The 15,350-nt window shown below is 43.5% G+C and overlaps 1 protein-coding gene across 1 annotated transcript; it reads right to left on the bottom strand.

Moving 5' to 3' along the window:
- Positions 1 to 1,299: 1,299 nt before the first annotated feature.
- LOC104503917 (serine/threonine-protein kinase DCLK1-like) lies at positions 1,300 to 14,760 on the bottom strand. Its single transcript, XM_010151291.1, has 2 exons — positions 14,377 to 14,760; positions 1,300 to 1,691 (listed from the first exon to the last, which is right to left on the bottom strand). Exons 1-2 carry the CDS (start codon positions 14,750 to 14,752, stop codon positions 1,300 to 1,302), a joined length of 768 nt encoding a protein of 255 aa, XP_010149593.1. The 5' UTR covers positions 14,753 to 14,760.
- Between the last annotated feature and the right edge of the window lie 590 nt (positions 14,761 to 15,350).

Here is a 15,350-nt window from a genome sequence, read left to right as displayed (position 1 = left end):
ATCATTCCAGGCATGTATGCAGTCATCAAGAACTGAACTGGTGTCAGGAGGTTACTGATACAAAACAGCAGACGGAAGGGTCTTCTGGTCAAGCCAGACTTGGCCCTGATTTGAACCAGTGCCCTGAATAAGCAGCTTGTCCATTAACCAGCCTTCTCTGAGATCAGAGAGTACTGCTGAAGCTGTTTCCAGAGCTATGCCTGCATATTAACCCCAGGAACTGCAGACACGTTAGGATCACCACCGGATCTATCTGACTGATTATTTACCTGTATCAGGTATATTTTGCAGCATCCTTTGATAGTTATAATTAGCTGTGTTTAGCCTTGAAACTGTGAAACAGAGCTGTATTACAGCAGAAGCACCTTGGTCTCTAGCAGCTTCTAGCTTCTCAGGGAGACTGTTCGCTCAGCTTTCTACCCATAATTTACACCTCTATCATTTCTTCAGTTTAATAAGTTACATCTGTAAATGTAAGTATCTGCCTTATTTCTCTAGAGTCACCATTGCTCTAAATCAATTCAGGTCATGCTGAAATTAGTCTTGCCCTTCACCAGGTTAACAACTTCTCCAGTTTTGCTATAATTAACACACGTCCGTAGATATTAAAGTGAAAGACAAAAGGAAGGAGGATTACTCCGTAATATTTTTTCTTGTCTCTCCATCCCCAAGTTCAATAAGAAGCCTCAAAAATCTCACCCTCCTGCAGTTTAATAAATCAGCAAGAGAGAGACAGTGCTTGAAGGTATTACACAGAAGAAATAACACGTAACCTACAAGAGGCTCCCCAATAAATGTGAGCGCCACACAAAACCCTACTTGTTTTCCTGCAAAAGGGAAAAAGCTCACTCATTTTCTAAGCTTGCACCCTCTTCATAGTCTGTTCTAGCTGCCATGAGATTTATCACTTGGTCACTCTGGACAGCAGGAGGCCTGCGTTTATCATGGTGGAATGTGTCCTCACTGTTTGTTCTTACAGTTTATGGAAAGGCAAGTACAATGACTCATAAAACTGCTGCAAGAAAAACCTGAAACAAGTTAACAGAATGAGCTTCTTTAAAATGACATCCTTCAACCTACGCTTCCGGCATGCAGAGCCAAAGGCACATCACACTTTCGACTGACAGATTTAGAGCTATTAGTTATCATAACTAGTAAGACTATCACTGTGGCCATGTAATGCTTCATGATACATTCCTGATCTGCTCACCAATCTTAAGCAAGCAGTGCAAGGCCTGGTTCTATGTTCTGAAGAAAAGTAATTTTTTACTAATGTGCTATTCTTTTCCTTTTGGAAAATTAGATCTTCTTCATGCAGAGAATGATCATCATGAAAATTCTTACCTGTTTTCCATCTAGTGTGTATAAGCGTTTAACCACCCCTGAATCCAGCTTGATGGCATCGGTTATATCAGTAAGAACCTGTTCAAATGAATGTGCTGTCTTCTTGTTGAGCAGAATCCGGACTGCTTTCCGTGGTTTCACTCCGCTCCTGATGATAGTGACTAGTTTAGGCCTAATGAAATCCTTATTCTCTTTTGCATCTGGAGTACCTCCTTTAGCCGTGGCAAGAGATGGCACTGAACGAGAAGTAGAAGTTGTCTTAACATTCACTGACCAGTTTGGATTTACATTCTTTGTGTACTCCAGTTTCTTGAAGGGTTCGATGGAACCACATACATAGCTTTCCCCTGTGGAAACGAAAGTGACAGATCAGCAAGTCAGACTGGAAGGGAAGGATAAAAAAAAAAAAAACAACAAACTAACAAAAAACCCCCAGAAGAATAACAAATCAAATCCTTCTCAAATTATTGAATATTATTCTTATCATTTTTGATCTCTAGTGCATGAAGTACTGATCCCTTTCCTTCTCAGATACTACAAGCTATAAAATATCTGATGATGAGATGCTCAGAGGGCTGGAGCACCTCTCCTATGATGAAAGGCTGCAAGAATTGGGCTTGGTCATACTGGAGAGAGGAGGCTCCGAGGAGACCTCATTGCAGCCTTCCAGTACCTGAAGGGGCTACAAGGAAGCTGGGAGGGGACTTTTTACAAGGGCCTGTAGTGACAGGACAAGGGGTAATGGGTTTAAATTGAAAGAGGGGAGGTTTAGGTTAGATATCAGGAAGAAATTTTTCCCACAGGGGGTGGTGAGGGCACTGGCACAGGTTGCCCAGAGAAGCTGTGGATGCCCCATCCCTGGAAGTGTTCAAGGCCAGGCTGGATGAGGCTTGGAGCACCTGGTGTAGCGGAAGGTGTCCCTGCCCATGGCAGGGGGGTTGGAACTCAATGATCTTTAAGGTCCCTTCCAACACAAACCATTCTATGATTCTATCTTTTAAAGATCACTTGACAGCTAACTATTCAGAAAATGCTGTTACAAAATCCTTGAAAGCAGCAGTTTTCTTTTCAGAAAACACCATCTGTGGTGGGGATAGCTGCTGTCAGTAACCAGTGTTCATAGTCCAGCCCCAGCACATTATCACAGTAGTCCCCCCGCCTTCATGCTTAAGTGGCCAGCTCCTAACAAAACAACAGGCCCCAAACACTTCACAGGAAATAATATGAAATGTTAGCAAAAACGGTAGGTTACAAATAACTTTCTATAACAGGTGGATGAAAGCATCATAGGAGATCTGTTAACATTTGATTATTTAAAGCTTTAAGAAGCATAAAACCATGATATGTATAGGCAAGAAATCCCACTGCATTATCGACCGGCTCAATATATAATAGAGGGGGGAAAGGAAGGCAAAGAGTAGTAATTACAGTTCTCCTCACAACAAATTTACCATACTTCAAAGTAAAAAATGTGGACTGTAGCTCATATTCCTATTGGAGCATTATTTAGAACAAAGTATATTCACAAATACCACACCCACACGATTTCTGGGGAACATAAAGATAGCCAGAAAACACCAGCACATCCCCGTTGATTAACACCTCAATCCAGCCTAGCTGCAGGCTGCTGCGGAAGGTGTGCCTGCTCGGGTGCTCCCAACGTCTCCCTTGAGCTTCACTGAATGCACTGCCAGACACATTGGGTGAGCTGGATCAGCTCGGTGATCTGACTGAACATAACAGAGACAATACTAGTTCTGCAATGACAAACTGATGCGGTTCGTCCTCTGGCTGGAAAATAAATAAATGAATAAATAGAAACAAAGGAAACAGTACCAGATCCAGCAAGACCACACCTTCTGGCAACCTGCAGTTAAACCTCACTACAAATAATGCAAAATCCTATCCTGAACAATACCACAAAAACATCTGAGATGTTTTAATTCTTCTGGATTCAGTAGTTTGGTGTATGCTAAGAGCATAGAGGCCTTCATGTCAGCCGTTTAGCCCAAGGTATTAAAATAAAGTCAGAAGAAAACACAGTGATGTACCTTCTATGCCAAAAAAGCACATAAGAACCAAAAGATTATCCTAATGATCCCTACACTAAGCAAAGAGGACTCATGTTCAATTATTAAAAGAAAAAGAATTAATTACATTCTACTTCTGACACCAATTTTAAGGTTTCAGGGCACCCAACCCAACCCTACAGACAATACAGCACACCAGGAATGCTGGTAGATATACAGTTACCACAGTTAGAAATGGGGGGGTGGGCAGGGATCCACTGAACACGAGACCCCAGATGCAACACGTTCAAGTCTGCTGTCTCACCTTTGGAGCATCACACCAACAACACACTGTGCAGTGATTATCAGAACGGCAGCGGAAGGACTCCAAAAGAAGACAAAGACATCTGAGCAACTTATGAAGATGGACCACTGAGCAGAAAAGATAACAACAGACACCATGTTGGGTGGGAGTGTTGATCTGCCCAAGGGTAGGGAAGGCTCTTCAGAAGGATCTTGACAGGCTGGATCAATGGGCCAAGGCCAATTGTACGAGGTTGCACAAGGCCAAGCGCTGGGTCCTGCACTTTGGCCACAACCACTCCCTACAATGCTACAGGCTTGGGGACAAGGGGCTGGAAAGCTGCCCAGTGGAAAAGGACCTGGAGGTGATGGTCAACAGCCGGCTGAACATGAGTCGGCAACATGCCCAGGTGGCCAGTGGCATCCTGGCTTGTATCAGGAATAAGTGTGGCCAGCAGGACTTGGGCAGTGATTGTTCCCCTGTACTCAGCACTGGTGAGGTCACACCTCGAATCCTGTGTTCAGTTTTGGACCCCTCACTGCCAGACATCGAGCGATGAGTAGTAAGCACTGTAATGCCTTACTTCATCTCCTACACTGTACTTTGTCTGCTGAATGCTTTAAGGTAAAAATCAGATTTTCAGGTTCAGTGCCACCAGAGAAATTGTTCAGTTTAGCTGCATGAAATAATGATTATTTCTTTAAAAACAAGTCTTAATATTAAAACTCACTTCTCAAAGGATAGGTACATAAACAAATAGCCATACACATTGTACCCTCACAAAGATTTACATTTAGTTTATTGCAAACTATTTTGGTTCCCCTTCTGAAAGGATAGCATTCCACATGATTTTTAATAACAGCTATATTTAAAGGTCAGCTGTGTTCCTTGTAGTGCTTAACAGCACATGTCAGCTCTTAATTACAAAACTAATTTTGTGTAAAAGAGCATCAAAATACCAATACAATCACTGAAGCTGTAAGATTGTTTTAACATCATTGCACCAAGATATAATTTTTCCCCTTGAAAAAGCTCATATTCATCTACAGAATATGTTGGAGGTAGAGTATCCAAGGCCTTCTAAGATGAAATATCTTTAGAAAGAGCTATTTTGTATAGGAAAACAGAAATACAGACACCTCTCCCATAATGCTGCTGTTTAAGACTGTTTAACTTGAAGCAGAGTGCATGGGCTTGTAAACCTTCAGGGATGAAGTTCTCATTCATAGCAGTCCTAAGGCCCAGGCCTGCAAGAACAAAAATCAAATAGACAAAACTCCTATGCACCAAAAGTACCTTTTATCTGATCTTAAGATGAGTAAACCTTGTTTTGTGGTGATATCCAGCAAACTGTGAGTACTCAAAACACTAGAAACTCAAATACAAGGTTAAGTTTCCTAAATATGAGACCCACCCTGACAGCAGCCAGAAATTTCAATGTCTAGCCTAATCCTTTATCATCCGTGTTGTTTGTACACAGAAGAAATCTCAAAGGACAGGACAAAAAGCCTTCACCTAGATTTTCATCCTCTCTTCTTTTTCAGTGTTATCTTAAGGAGAGAAGACTGCAAGGGGCATGACTCACTAGTTGAATAAATCCACCTTCTGCCTTAATAATTGCTGCCTCACCAAACCTATCAGGTGACGACACAATTTTGGCTTTGGCTACAACTGCCTCATAGACAACAGCCTCACCCCTGCCACTTGTACCTGAGGGGACACAGAAGCTGGGGTCTGTGGACACGCAATACCAACAGCAAGATGCTCTCCCCTGCACCAAAGCACCAGGAAAATACACCTCCAGGGCTAATCGTACTGAGCACCACCAGCTCTTACTCTGGGTCGGACCTGAGCACAAACACAGCCCACAGACATCGGCTTTGACTGACCAGCAGCTGGAGGAAGAAGGTGACAATCTCCAAACACCAGATCTGTAACAGACCACATGTTGAAGAAGGAAATCTTTGGAGCTGCTGGATTAAACAACAGCATAGAAGAGGCAGTCCACTTAAAATACCTAATGGACTGCAGCTCCCCAAGGGAAGGGAACAAGCACTTCGCAGTGCAGTTAGCTGTCACTAATGAAACTTTGACTCCTGATTACAGTATCAATAGTCACTAAAAGAAGAACAAGGAGACAGCCAGATATTTCGGGATACCTGACATTTAGGAAGAAAAGTCATAACTGAACATTAGAAAGTATCCCTCTCTTGACAGCCCTCCTGCGTCCTCACAGCGACAGTGCAAATGAAACCCACACCACCTTAACCTTTCAAAAAATACTCAATGCTTGTTCGCCAGTTTTGAACCAGTAATCCTACAATTTAAGTTGTGCAAGCGCTCATCACTTCAGGAAATTCCATGTGGAACAACCGAAATACACCTTAGCATTGAGAAGCTAATCATGTAGAAGGACAGATCCCCAAACAGGGTTTATGCCAAAAAACCTACTACCTGCAGTTACACATCTGTCAAAATTCAACGCAGTTGAACCACTAGAGCCATGTAACGCTGATGGATAGTTCTTATGCGTCATGACAGAGTTTAATCATACACTTCATGTATTAAAAATGTAACTTTAAAAATAAGATCTGTGTACAAGGTGGCTGCTAAGGAGACATTGAATCACTCACTGCCTGTAAGTACTGGAGCTTTCCTAATGCCAGCGTTTGATTCCCTCTTTGGCATACTGGTATTAGCAGCTAGTCTGTTTCCTTCAGCGTGCCGACATCCTCGCTACAAGAATGATCAAGGCATTACCTCTTGACAGGGATTATTTGCATTGCTTTTCTATGCTAAAGGTGACTTGGCCTAAAACGGCTTCATAGAGAAGCCAGCTGGTCCTAGGTGAAAACCCTGGAGAAGGAATAGAGGATGTGTTTGAATCATGCAAACAGAGAGGGGACCACCAACCCTTTGTGAGGCAGCAGGATTGCAAATTTATGGAAAACAGTGTTGATTCCTCATAGGGCAGTATGTACAAGGAAAGGAAAGTTAATTCACAAGCTCACCAGTCTCGGAGGAACTGCAGTGATTGCACACTTCGGTGGCGAGGATGCTCAGTGCAGCCGTCATTCACTGCAGCCCGTTTCCCCAACAGATGGGGCGACAAACAGATTAGGAGAATAGGGCAGGGGCTGACACCCCCAGCACCCCGTGCAACAGGCACACCTGCCCTTCTTCACTTCCACCCTCTGGTTTTATACATTCAAAAGGCAGAAGAGCAATCTCCCAGGCGAAAGGACAAAGAATTCTGAATGTCCCCCACCATGCAGAGCAGATTGCAAAAGGAAGATGACCTGAACCAAATAAGTTACTACCCAATAGGTCCCAAATGTGTTAGTTAATAGAGCAATAACCTACTTAAACTACATTACTGCTGCCTTGTTTTTCTGCAGGGTCTGGAAAAAAAAAAAAAAAAGCAACAGTGAAAAAAAAAAGACAGAGCAGGAAATAAACATACATATACAGGAAATAAGTCTGAGCTATTCGTGTTCACCTAGCAATCAAATGCACCAGAGAAACATTCAATCAGATCTCCTCAGACCTTTTAAAGGACTACTTCTGCAATTCATTCTTTCTGCTCAGACTAAAAATTCTTTTTTTCATCATCAAAAGCCAAGTGAAAAGACATACCTCCTCTCACTCTGGCCCCCAGAGCAGGCAGCCTTGCTACAAGCAAAGTAGGCATTGTACATGCTTAAAAAAAAAATAACTGGTAAGCACCAAGGAAAACAAAACATCGGACCTTCCAAGAAGTTGTCGAACATGTAATCACACAATGCTGGGGGTTGGAAGGGACCTCTGGAGATGGTCTAGTCCAACCTCCCTGCCAAGGCAGGTTCATCTAGAGCAGATTGCACAGGGACGCGTCCAGGTGGGTTTTGAATATCTCCAGAGAAGGAGACCCCACAGCCACCCTGGGCAGCCCGTTCCAGTGCTCTGGCACCCTCAGAGTGAAGAAGTTCTTCCTCATGCTGACATTGAATTTCCTGTGTTCCAGTTTGTTCCCACTGTCCCGTCTTGTCACTGGGCACCAATGAAAAGAGTCTGGCCCCATCCTCTTGACACCCACCCTTTAGATGTTTATAAGCACTGCTAAGATCCCTTCTCAGTCTTCTCCAGGCTACACAGACCCAGCTCTCTCAACCTTTCCTCATAGGGAGTTGCTCCACTCGCTCAACCATCTTTATAGCCTTCTGCTGGGCTCTCTCCAGACCGTCTTGTCACTGGGCACCAATGAAAAGAGTCTGGCCCCATCCTCTTGACACCCACCCTTTAGATGTTTATAAGCACTGCTAAGATCCCTTCTCAGTCTTCTCCAGGCTACACAGACCCAGCTCTCTCAACCTTTCCTCATAGGGAGTTGCTCCACTCGCTCAACCATCTTTATAGCCTTCTGCTGGGCTCTCTCCAGAGGTTCCCTGTCTTTCTTGAACTGGGGAGCTCAGAAATAGACACAGTACCCCAGATATGGCCTCACTAGGGCAGAGTAGAGGGGGAAGATGACCTCCCTCGACCTGCTGGCCACGCTCTTTTTAATGCACCCCAGGATATCACTGGCCTTCTTGGCTACAAGGCCACATTGCTGGCTCATGGATAACTTCCCATCCCCCAGGACCCCTATGTCCCTCTCTGCAGAGCTGCTTTCCAGCAGGTCAAATTCCACCCTGTACCAGTGCATGGAGTTATTCTTCCCCAGGTGCAGGACCCTACACTTGCCCTTGTTGAACCTCATTAGGTTCCTATCTGCCCAACTCTCCAGCCTGCCCAGGTCACGCTGGATGGCAGCACAGCCTTCTGGCATATCAGCCCCTCCTCTCAGTTTTGTGTCAGCAGCAAACTTGCTGAGGGTACACATCCCTTCGTACAGGTCATTGATGACTATGTTGAACAAGACAGGGCCCAGTACCTCCCCCTGGGGAACACTGCTAGTCACTGGCCTTCAACTAGACTCCACACCTCTGATCACAACCCTCTGAGCTCTGCCATTCAGCCAGTTCTCAATCCACCTCACTGTCCATCATCTAACCCTCAGTGGAGGGTTTGTGAGGATGTTATGGGAGACAGTGTCAAAAGTCTGGCTGAAGTTGAAGCAGACAGCATCCACTCCTCTCCCTTCATCCACGCAGCAAGTCATGCCATCGTAGAAGGCTCTCAGATTGGTCAAGCACGATTTCCCCTTGGTCAATGCATGCTGACTACACCTGACAACCTTCTCTTCATTTACATGCTTAGAGATGACACCCAGGATGAGCCATTGCACCACCTTTCCAGGGACAGAGATAAGGCTGACTGGCCTGTAGTTTCCTGGGTCTTCCTTCTTGCCCTTTTTGAAGATCAGTGTGACAGCTTTCCTCCAGTCCTCAGGCGCCTCTCCTGTTCTCCATGACCTTTCAAAGATGATGGAGAGCAGCTCTGCAATAACATCTACCAGCTCCCTCAGCACTCGTAGGCATCCCTCAGGATCCATGGATTTGTGGATGTCAAATTTGCCCAGATGATCTCTAACCAGATCCTCCATGACCAAGGGTAGGGCCTTCCTTTCTACAGCCTCTATCTTATCTCCAGGGTTTGGGATTCCTGAGGGCCAGCCTTAGCAGTAAAGACTGCAGCAAAGAAGGCATTCATCAACTGCACCTTCTCTGCATCCTCCGTCAGCAGCGCACCCACCTTGCTCAGCAGCGGGCCCATATTTTTCCTCAGTCTTCCTTTTGCTACTGATGAACTTGAAGAAGCCCTTCTTACTGTCCTTGACATCCATTTCCACATTTAGTTTCAAGTTGGCCTTAGCCTTCCTCATTGCATCCCTGCATAATCTGACAACATTCCCATATTCCTCTCAAGTTGCTAGTCTCTTTTTCCACATTCTGCAAACTTCCTTCTTCCATTTTTACAAAACCTCCTTGCTCATCCATGCAAGTCTTCTGCCTCCTTTGGCTGATTTCCTGTTCATAGTGTTGCACTGATCTTGAGTTTGGAGGAAGTGGTGTTTGAGTATTAACCAGCTCTCTTGCACCCCACTTCCTTCTAGCACCTCAGCCCACAGGGTTCCTCCATACGGATCTTTGAAGAGGCAAAAATCAGCTCTCCTGAAGTCCAGGGTTGCTTTGCCCTGACACTGTGTTAAGACACAATATGAATCAACTGGCTAATGGTTGAATCTTCTCAAATTCATGAAATAAAATAATCAAATAAACAGTGCCAGAACAACTCTCTACCATTATATGCAACAGGGTTATTCAGCTGTTTGTTTAATAAACAATATAAGGATTGCAGGCATTTCTGCTACAGGATCCAGTCCAAGTTTCACTAACTTTGATAAACCTGGATCAAGTCCATGGTAAATATCCAGCGTAAATTCAGTCCTATAAACAAATGTCCACATAGATTCAGCTCTACAAACATTTAAACAGATACTTCCTAGTACTATTTTGATTGCATATGTAATATGCACATGAATCTCTCCACCCCATCAAGTCCCAGCTGCTGAGGTGACTTAAAAGAAAGATCATCAGCCCCAGAGCATGTCAGAGATCACATCAATCGATTCCTACAGGCTGGCCCAGCTGGGCTTCTCACCAGCACTCCTGGAGTTGGTGGCAGAGTCAAGGAGGCAGCAATAGTAGCAGGTAGGAGAGGGAAAAGCTGAGATAGGAGGAATGAGGTGACAGTGGTAATAGCAAGACCCACATACGAAGTCAGGAACTCAGTCACAGCCCACCACATCAACAAGGAGACATCGTCTTTCGAACCCTCCCCTGGCAGGCAGCTTCTCTGCTGCATCGAACACAAACTGCCTTCCTCCACTCACAACAGCCTTCATGCCCCATCCTTGTGATCCATCGTTCACATCTCTCAAGTGTTACCAGCCAATTAGACCGCTTTTAAAAACCTGTTAATGGCTGTATCTGTGCTCTTTCAAAGTGCTCCTTCCATGAGGACTGATGCTGCAAGATGATCCCCGAGACACTCATTCTCCTTTTTCAGATTATTTCTTGAAACTATTTTTGCCATTATGCCTACACAAAACGCGCACGCACGCACACAAGTCTTCACAATAGTTTGGCAGTGCACCCAATACTGACATGTGACAATACTGTTTCCCAGTACTCTCTCACCCATCTTGTGGTTTGGGGTTTTTGGTTTGCCTTTGACTGCCAGTTCTCTGCTGCAGGGTTCATCTTTTGTGGTAGGTATTGTGGAAACCTAGAACAATTTATTCTGGTTCGTACCCAAGACTCTGAGGTAATATTATAATAAAAATTAATGAGAAAAGGATGCAGTTCTGGCTATGGATTGATTCTGTGGTCTTTGTTCCACATAGCAGGACCCCAGGAGTAAAAACTGTAAATAAAACTCTGTTTCAGTCATCCTGCTCATTCCAATCTATTATTGTTCAATGGTAATTTTGGGGGTAAGAACCATCACTTCACCTCTGCCTTCAGCTTTAAAGACTGTACTTTTGGAAAAGCAAAAGACATTTACTTCTTTCTTCAGACTTTGTTTACAGCTAGGCAATTTAGCTTTAAGAGCAGCTTCATCTTTACCGTTTCCACATGATTCGACTGCATGTCATACCTAGCGAGTAAAGTCATGTCACATTTGGAAACCATTCTTTAAAGGTAAGGGGGTCCTTAACATCAGGTCTGAGAAAGAGAAGGTAACCTGAATCCACTGCATTCTTTCCTTCATCTAAGGTGACAGGAGAAGTTACTGAGCATCTGAAACTTTTCACAACAGTAAAAAGTTTGATGACCCTTCTGAATCAGATGAAATCAAACTTGATGACCCTTTGTCATCAAATTCCAAACAACCTCACATGTCCCACGTCTTCAAAAAACACCAAATCAAACCTTAGGGAAGTCATCAGTTTTAAATAAAGGGAAAGGTGTGTCCGTGCACCTCAAAATAACCTAGAGCACCAGCATACAACCATGCCAGTTCTGAACTGTATGCAGGTCATAATTAACTACTGCTAAAGCAAAACAGCTCCTTTACAATCTTCGTTTCTTTGGGACTATCATCCATGCATATATGTGTTTAGCTCTGGGATGAAAGACAGTGGCTGCTGTCTTGTTTCCCCCAGGAGCTAGTTGCTTCTCTGTCATCACGTACTGTATGGGAAAGTAAGAGTACAGCAAATTCCTCATAGGCATAAAGGCACATTAAACCAAATCAAGGCCTTACACATTTACCTTACAATGCAATCACTAAACCCAACGTGTGTGTGTGTCCCCAAAAAAAGGAAAAAAAAAGTCATCTAAATTCCTAACAGTCTCATTAAATTACTTCATAGCGTAAGGGAATAGTCTCACCATGAAGAAAGCAATGCTTTGTATTTCAAGTCTGAGCACAAATGTCATTTGGCAAGAGGCAAAAATCAAGCGATTTTCCAGCTATTTAAACACAAAGCACAGCTTCGAGCTAATTAATGCTGTACCAGACTAGCCAAACGCTAATAAATTCGTACAGTAAAGAGGGGAAGGAGCTTACATGAAAACCATCACTGAGCTAACAAGATATGAACCTGTACTCTACAGAAAAGCTCTACGAGGGAAGCAGGCCAAAATAACCCACCTTGCAGGTTTACACAAGTAGAGAGAAGCCTCCTTTCAGGCAGAACAAGGATGTAGCTCTCTACTTGCACACCAACATCGACTTCAGTGACACAGTGTTGATGGCACAAGAGAATTACTGTCCAACCTGAACTATATTCAGGAAGGGAGGATGTGTTCATTGAAAAGGTAAGCAGTGAAGTCCCACAGAAATAAAAGAAATCCCAAAGCCCTTCTTTAAAATAAACTTATGCTCTTGTACCGTCATTCATCTTGACTGATTTATAACGGGTATTATTCTTCACTAGGATGCCAAAATAAACCAATCTTACGGGTTGCTGAATTTATTTCTGCATTCAGTTCTTTCTTTACAAAAGCTGGCTCTGACTGGCAGCAAAAGACTGTGCAAATCAACATTAACATCCGTGATGATACTTGCTTCTTGATGAGCATACCAATCAAATAAGCACAATTATTTATACCACTAGTGAGAAGAAAACGCATGGACGCTGCTTTTAAACAGATGTTGATTAATATTGGTCTTTCCTCCCAGAAATTGATTTTCTCCACCAATTAAATACTGTCCTGACAAATACAGTTCTAACTATGCCCTGGAATTCGTAACATTGATCTTCAGGCCAGATTACTTTCCATTTCACTAAACCTAGTGAAACTAACCCCAAAAACCCTTAGGTACACGAACAATCCCACCATTCAATTATCTTTTTGAGCATCTTCATATTGTCTCCTACTCTCCTTTTTACGCAAGGAGGATTGTCAAGAACATCCTCTTCTCAAAAAGCTTTCCTCTGCTACGATATCTAAAATAGACAACTCAATGGCGGCTGAACACCTGCTATGCAAAGATGTGCTCCTCTTTGAGGAGCCTTATTTGGCATTACCCTTCTCTCCCCACATTAGACTACTACTGATCCTCCCATTACATCCCGATACTGCAAGTTCTCTCACCTGGTGCTAAAAATGCAAGTCATAAAAAAACCCTCAATCTCTGTTACAACTCTCAATCGGCTCTCCAGTGGCCATAGATCCATGATTCACAGCTTTGCCCACAGCACACTGGGGCAGGATGAAAGCAACAATGCAGAGATTTTTTCACCTTTATTTTCTTTGAACGCCATCAAGCGCCTGCATTCAAACTGCACAGATAAACAACCTCAGGTATCACCACATGCCAGTCAGCTCTTTCAGACCTTAGACATTCTGATGTTTTATAATAGGAGCTATTGCCTAGACACAGGAAAAGAAACCCTTTGCAAGCCAGAAGCACTTTATGTTGGAAAAGCTACTTTAGCTATTTGCAAAACTTGTAAAAGGTGTCATTAATATCCTAGGCCTAATATGCAAATTGATTAATGCCGACAGATTTTGCCAACAAAACTACTGCTGAAAGAGTGATAAATTCAGTGTGGATGGGTAAATTAGCGACTAGCATCTCTGATGTTTGACAGTGACCAAGACCCATCAGTTCTGACTGAATCACTGGTAATGCTTTATGCTGCAGGTACATGAATCTTATTTTAAAAGAACCTAAGGATGCCCATGGACTGGGGAAGAGTCAAACGGAAATGCTACAGGGAAGAGAAGTTTGCCATCCACCCCCAGCTGAACCACGGCCACATTACTCTTTGGACACGTTGCCTGCATTTACATCACTCCATGAGACGACAGTATTTTACTTAAGGCATAATTATTTGTAGGGAAGAATTGGAGCTCTTCACTAGGGACAGACAGACAAAAAAAAAAATCCATCAACACAGAAATTGATGTAAGTTTCATCAGCAGATATCTTCACCTCTATAGAACTGGGCACCACGGACCTTGTCAAGTTTAACTGACTAAACTCTCACTGGCATTTTTAAATAAGCAAGTTCAAAAGCAGCAGCAGATGCAAACCTCAAGATCTAGGACTATGAACACTACGTTAACATAAAGGGCAAGGTCTGACACTTCAACAAAAGGGAAGTATCAAGGCAACAATGTTCCATGGCACAGTTTAAGATATTCACAATTCTAGTTATACTACTGAAGTATAGTATATCAATAAGAACCATACTGTTACCTATTTGCGGAAGACTTAACAGATTAGACAAACAAGCACTGACTCAAACATAACTTTACACCTCCAAATCTTACTGCTGACCTTCTACTAGCTGGTCCAAGGAGGAAATCTTCTTGGAGCCATCAATCGTGTAGATTGTTCTCACTCCCTGGGGCAGATTCACATTGTCAGACAGAGTTCGGGTCAGATCAGCCAGGAGAGCTTCAAAGGATCTAAACCGGTCAGGGGAGATGGCATATACAATCCCTTTGAAATACCGGTCTCCATTACGATAGAAACGGACTTTCTTGGCTTTTTTCTCAGAACTCAGGGTCTGTAGAGTACGGGTTCGATAAAAGCTGCAGTGGGCACTGTGAGTAGGGCTGGGCAAACCATTGACCCGGGACCCTCGGCCATATCGCTGCGCTTTATCACGCTCATCAAAATGCTCCAGCTCCATATCTCTCCCAAAGGACATCTTGGAAGTTCAACCTATGGGGTGCACAGGAGAAGAGAAAAAGTTTAATAAACTTAACTACATTAGAAGAGATGTACTTTGAGAGTTCACACTCTGTACATGGCACGTGCAGAGGACTGCATTCCAGGTTGAGAAAAACGTTTGGGTGAAACCATGCTACATTCACACACTCGATTTACAGCTAACTCTCTTGCCATGATATAAAACCTAGTTTACACGTTAGGCTTTTAACCACGGTAGAAACGCCACTCAAGAAACGAACTGCTAGCAGTTTGCAAACATTAAAAAGACTTTATTCAAATTCAGTAAGGACTCTGAAAATGAGGTGACAAAGTTGAGCTACTGGAAAAAAAGAACAAACGCATCAACTTTCTACTTCTTCTCATGTTATATTCAGGTGACATTTGAGTCCAGCCTACCTTCTAGACCATTCTTCCCTCCCACTAAACTGTTTACTCCGTGATCTCAAGAGATGACATTCCAGAAGGGTAACCAGTCGCCAACAAGTAAGCAATTAAGGACTTCTCAGAGGAATAGGTGTTGCAGACTGGTGATGAGAATCAGGACCACTCCTTAGTGGGTCAAGCCCACTGTTCAA

This window comes from Eurypyga helias, unplaced genomic scaffold (genome assembly GCF_000690775.1).
Source record: "Eurypyga helias isolate BGI_N326 unplaced genomic scaffold, ASM69077v1 scaffold2955, whole genome shotgun sequence".
Classification (NCBI taxonomy): Eukaryota; Metazoa; Chordata; class Aves; order Eurypygiformes; family Eurypygidae; genus Eurypyga; species Eurypyga helias.
Note: the sequence above shows the minus strand (reverse complement) of the source record. Positions and strands in the feature narration are given on the sequence as shown.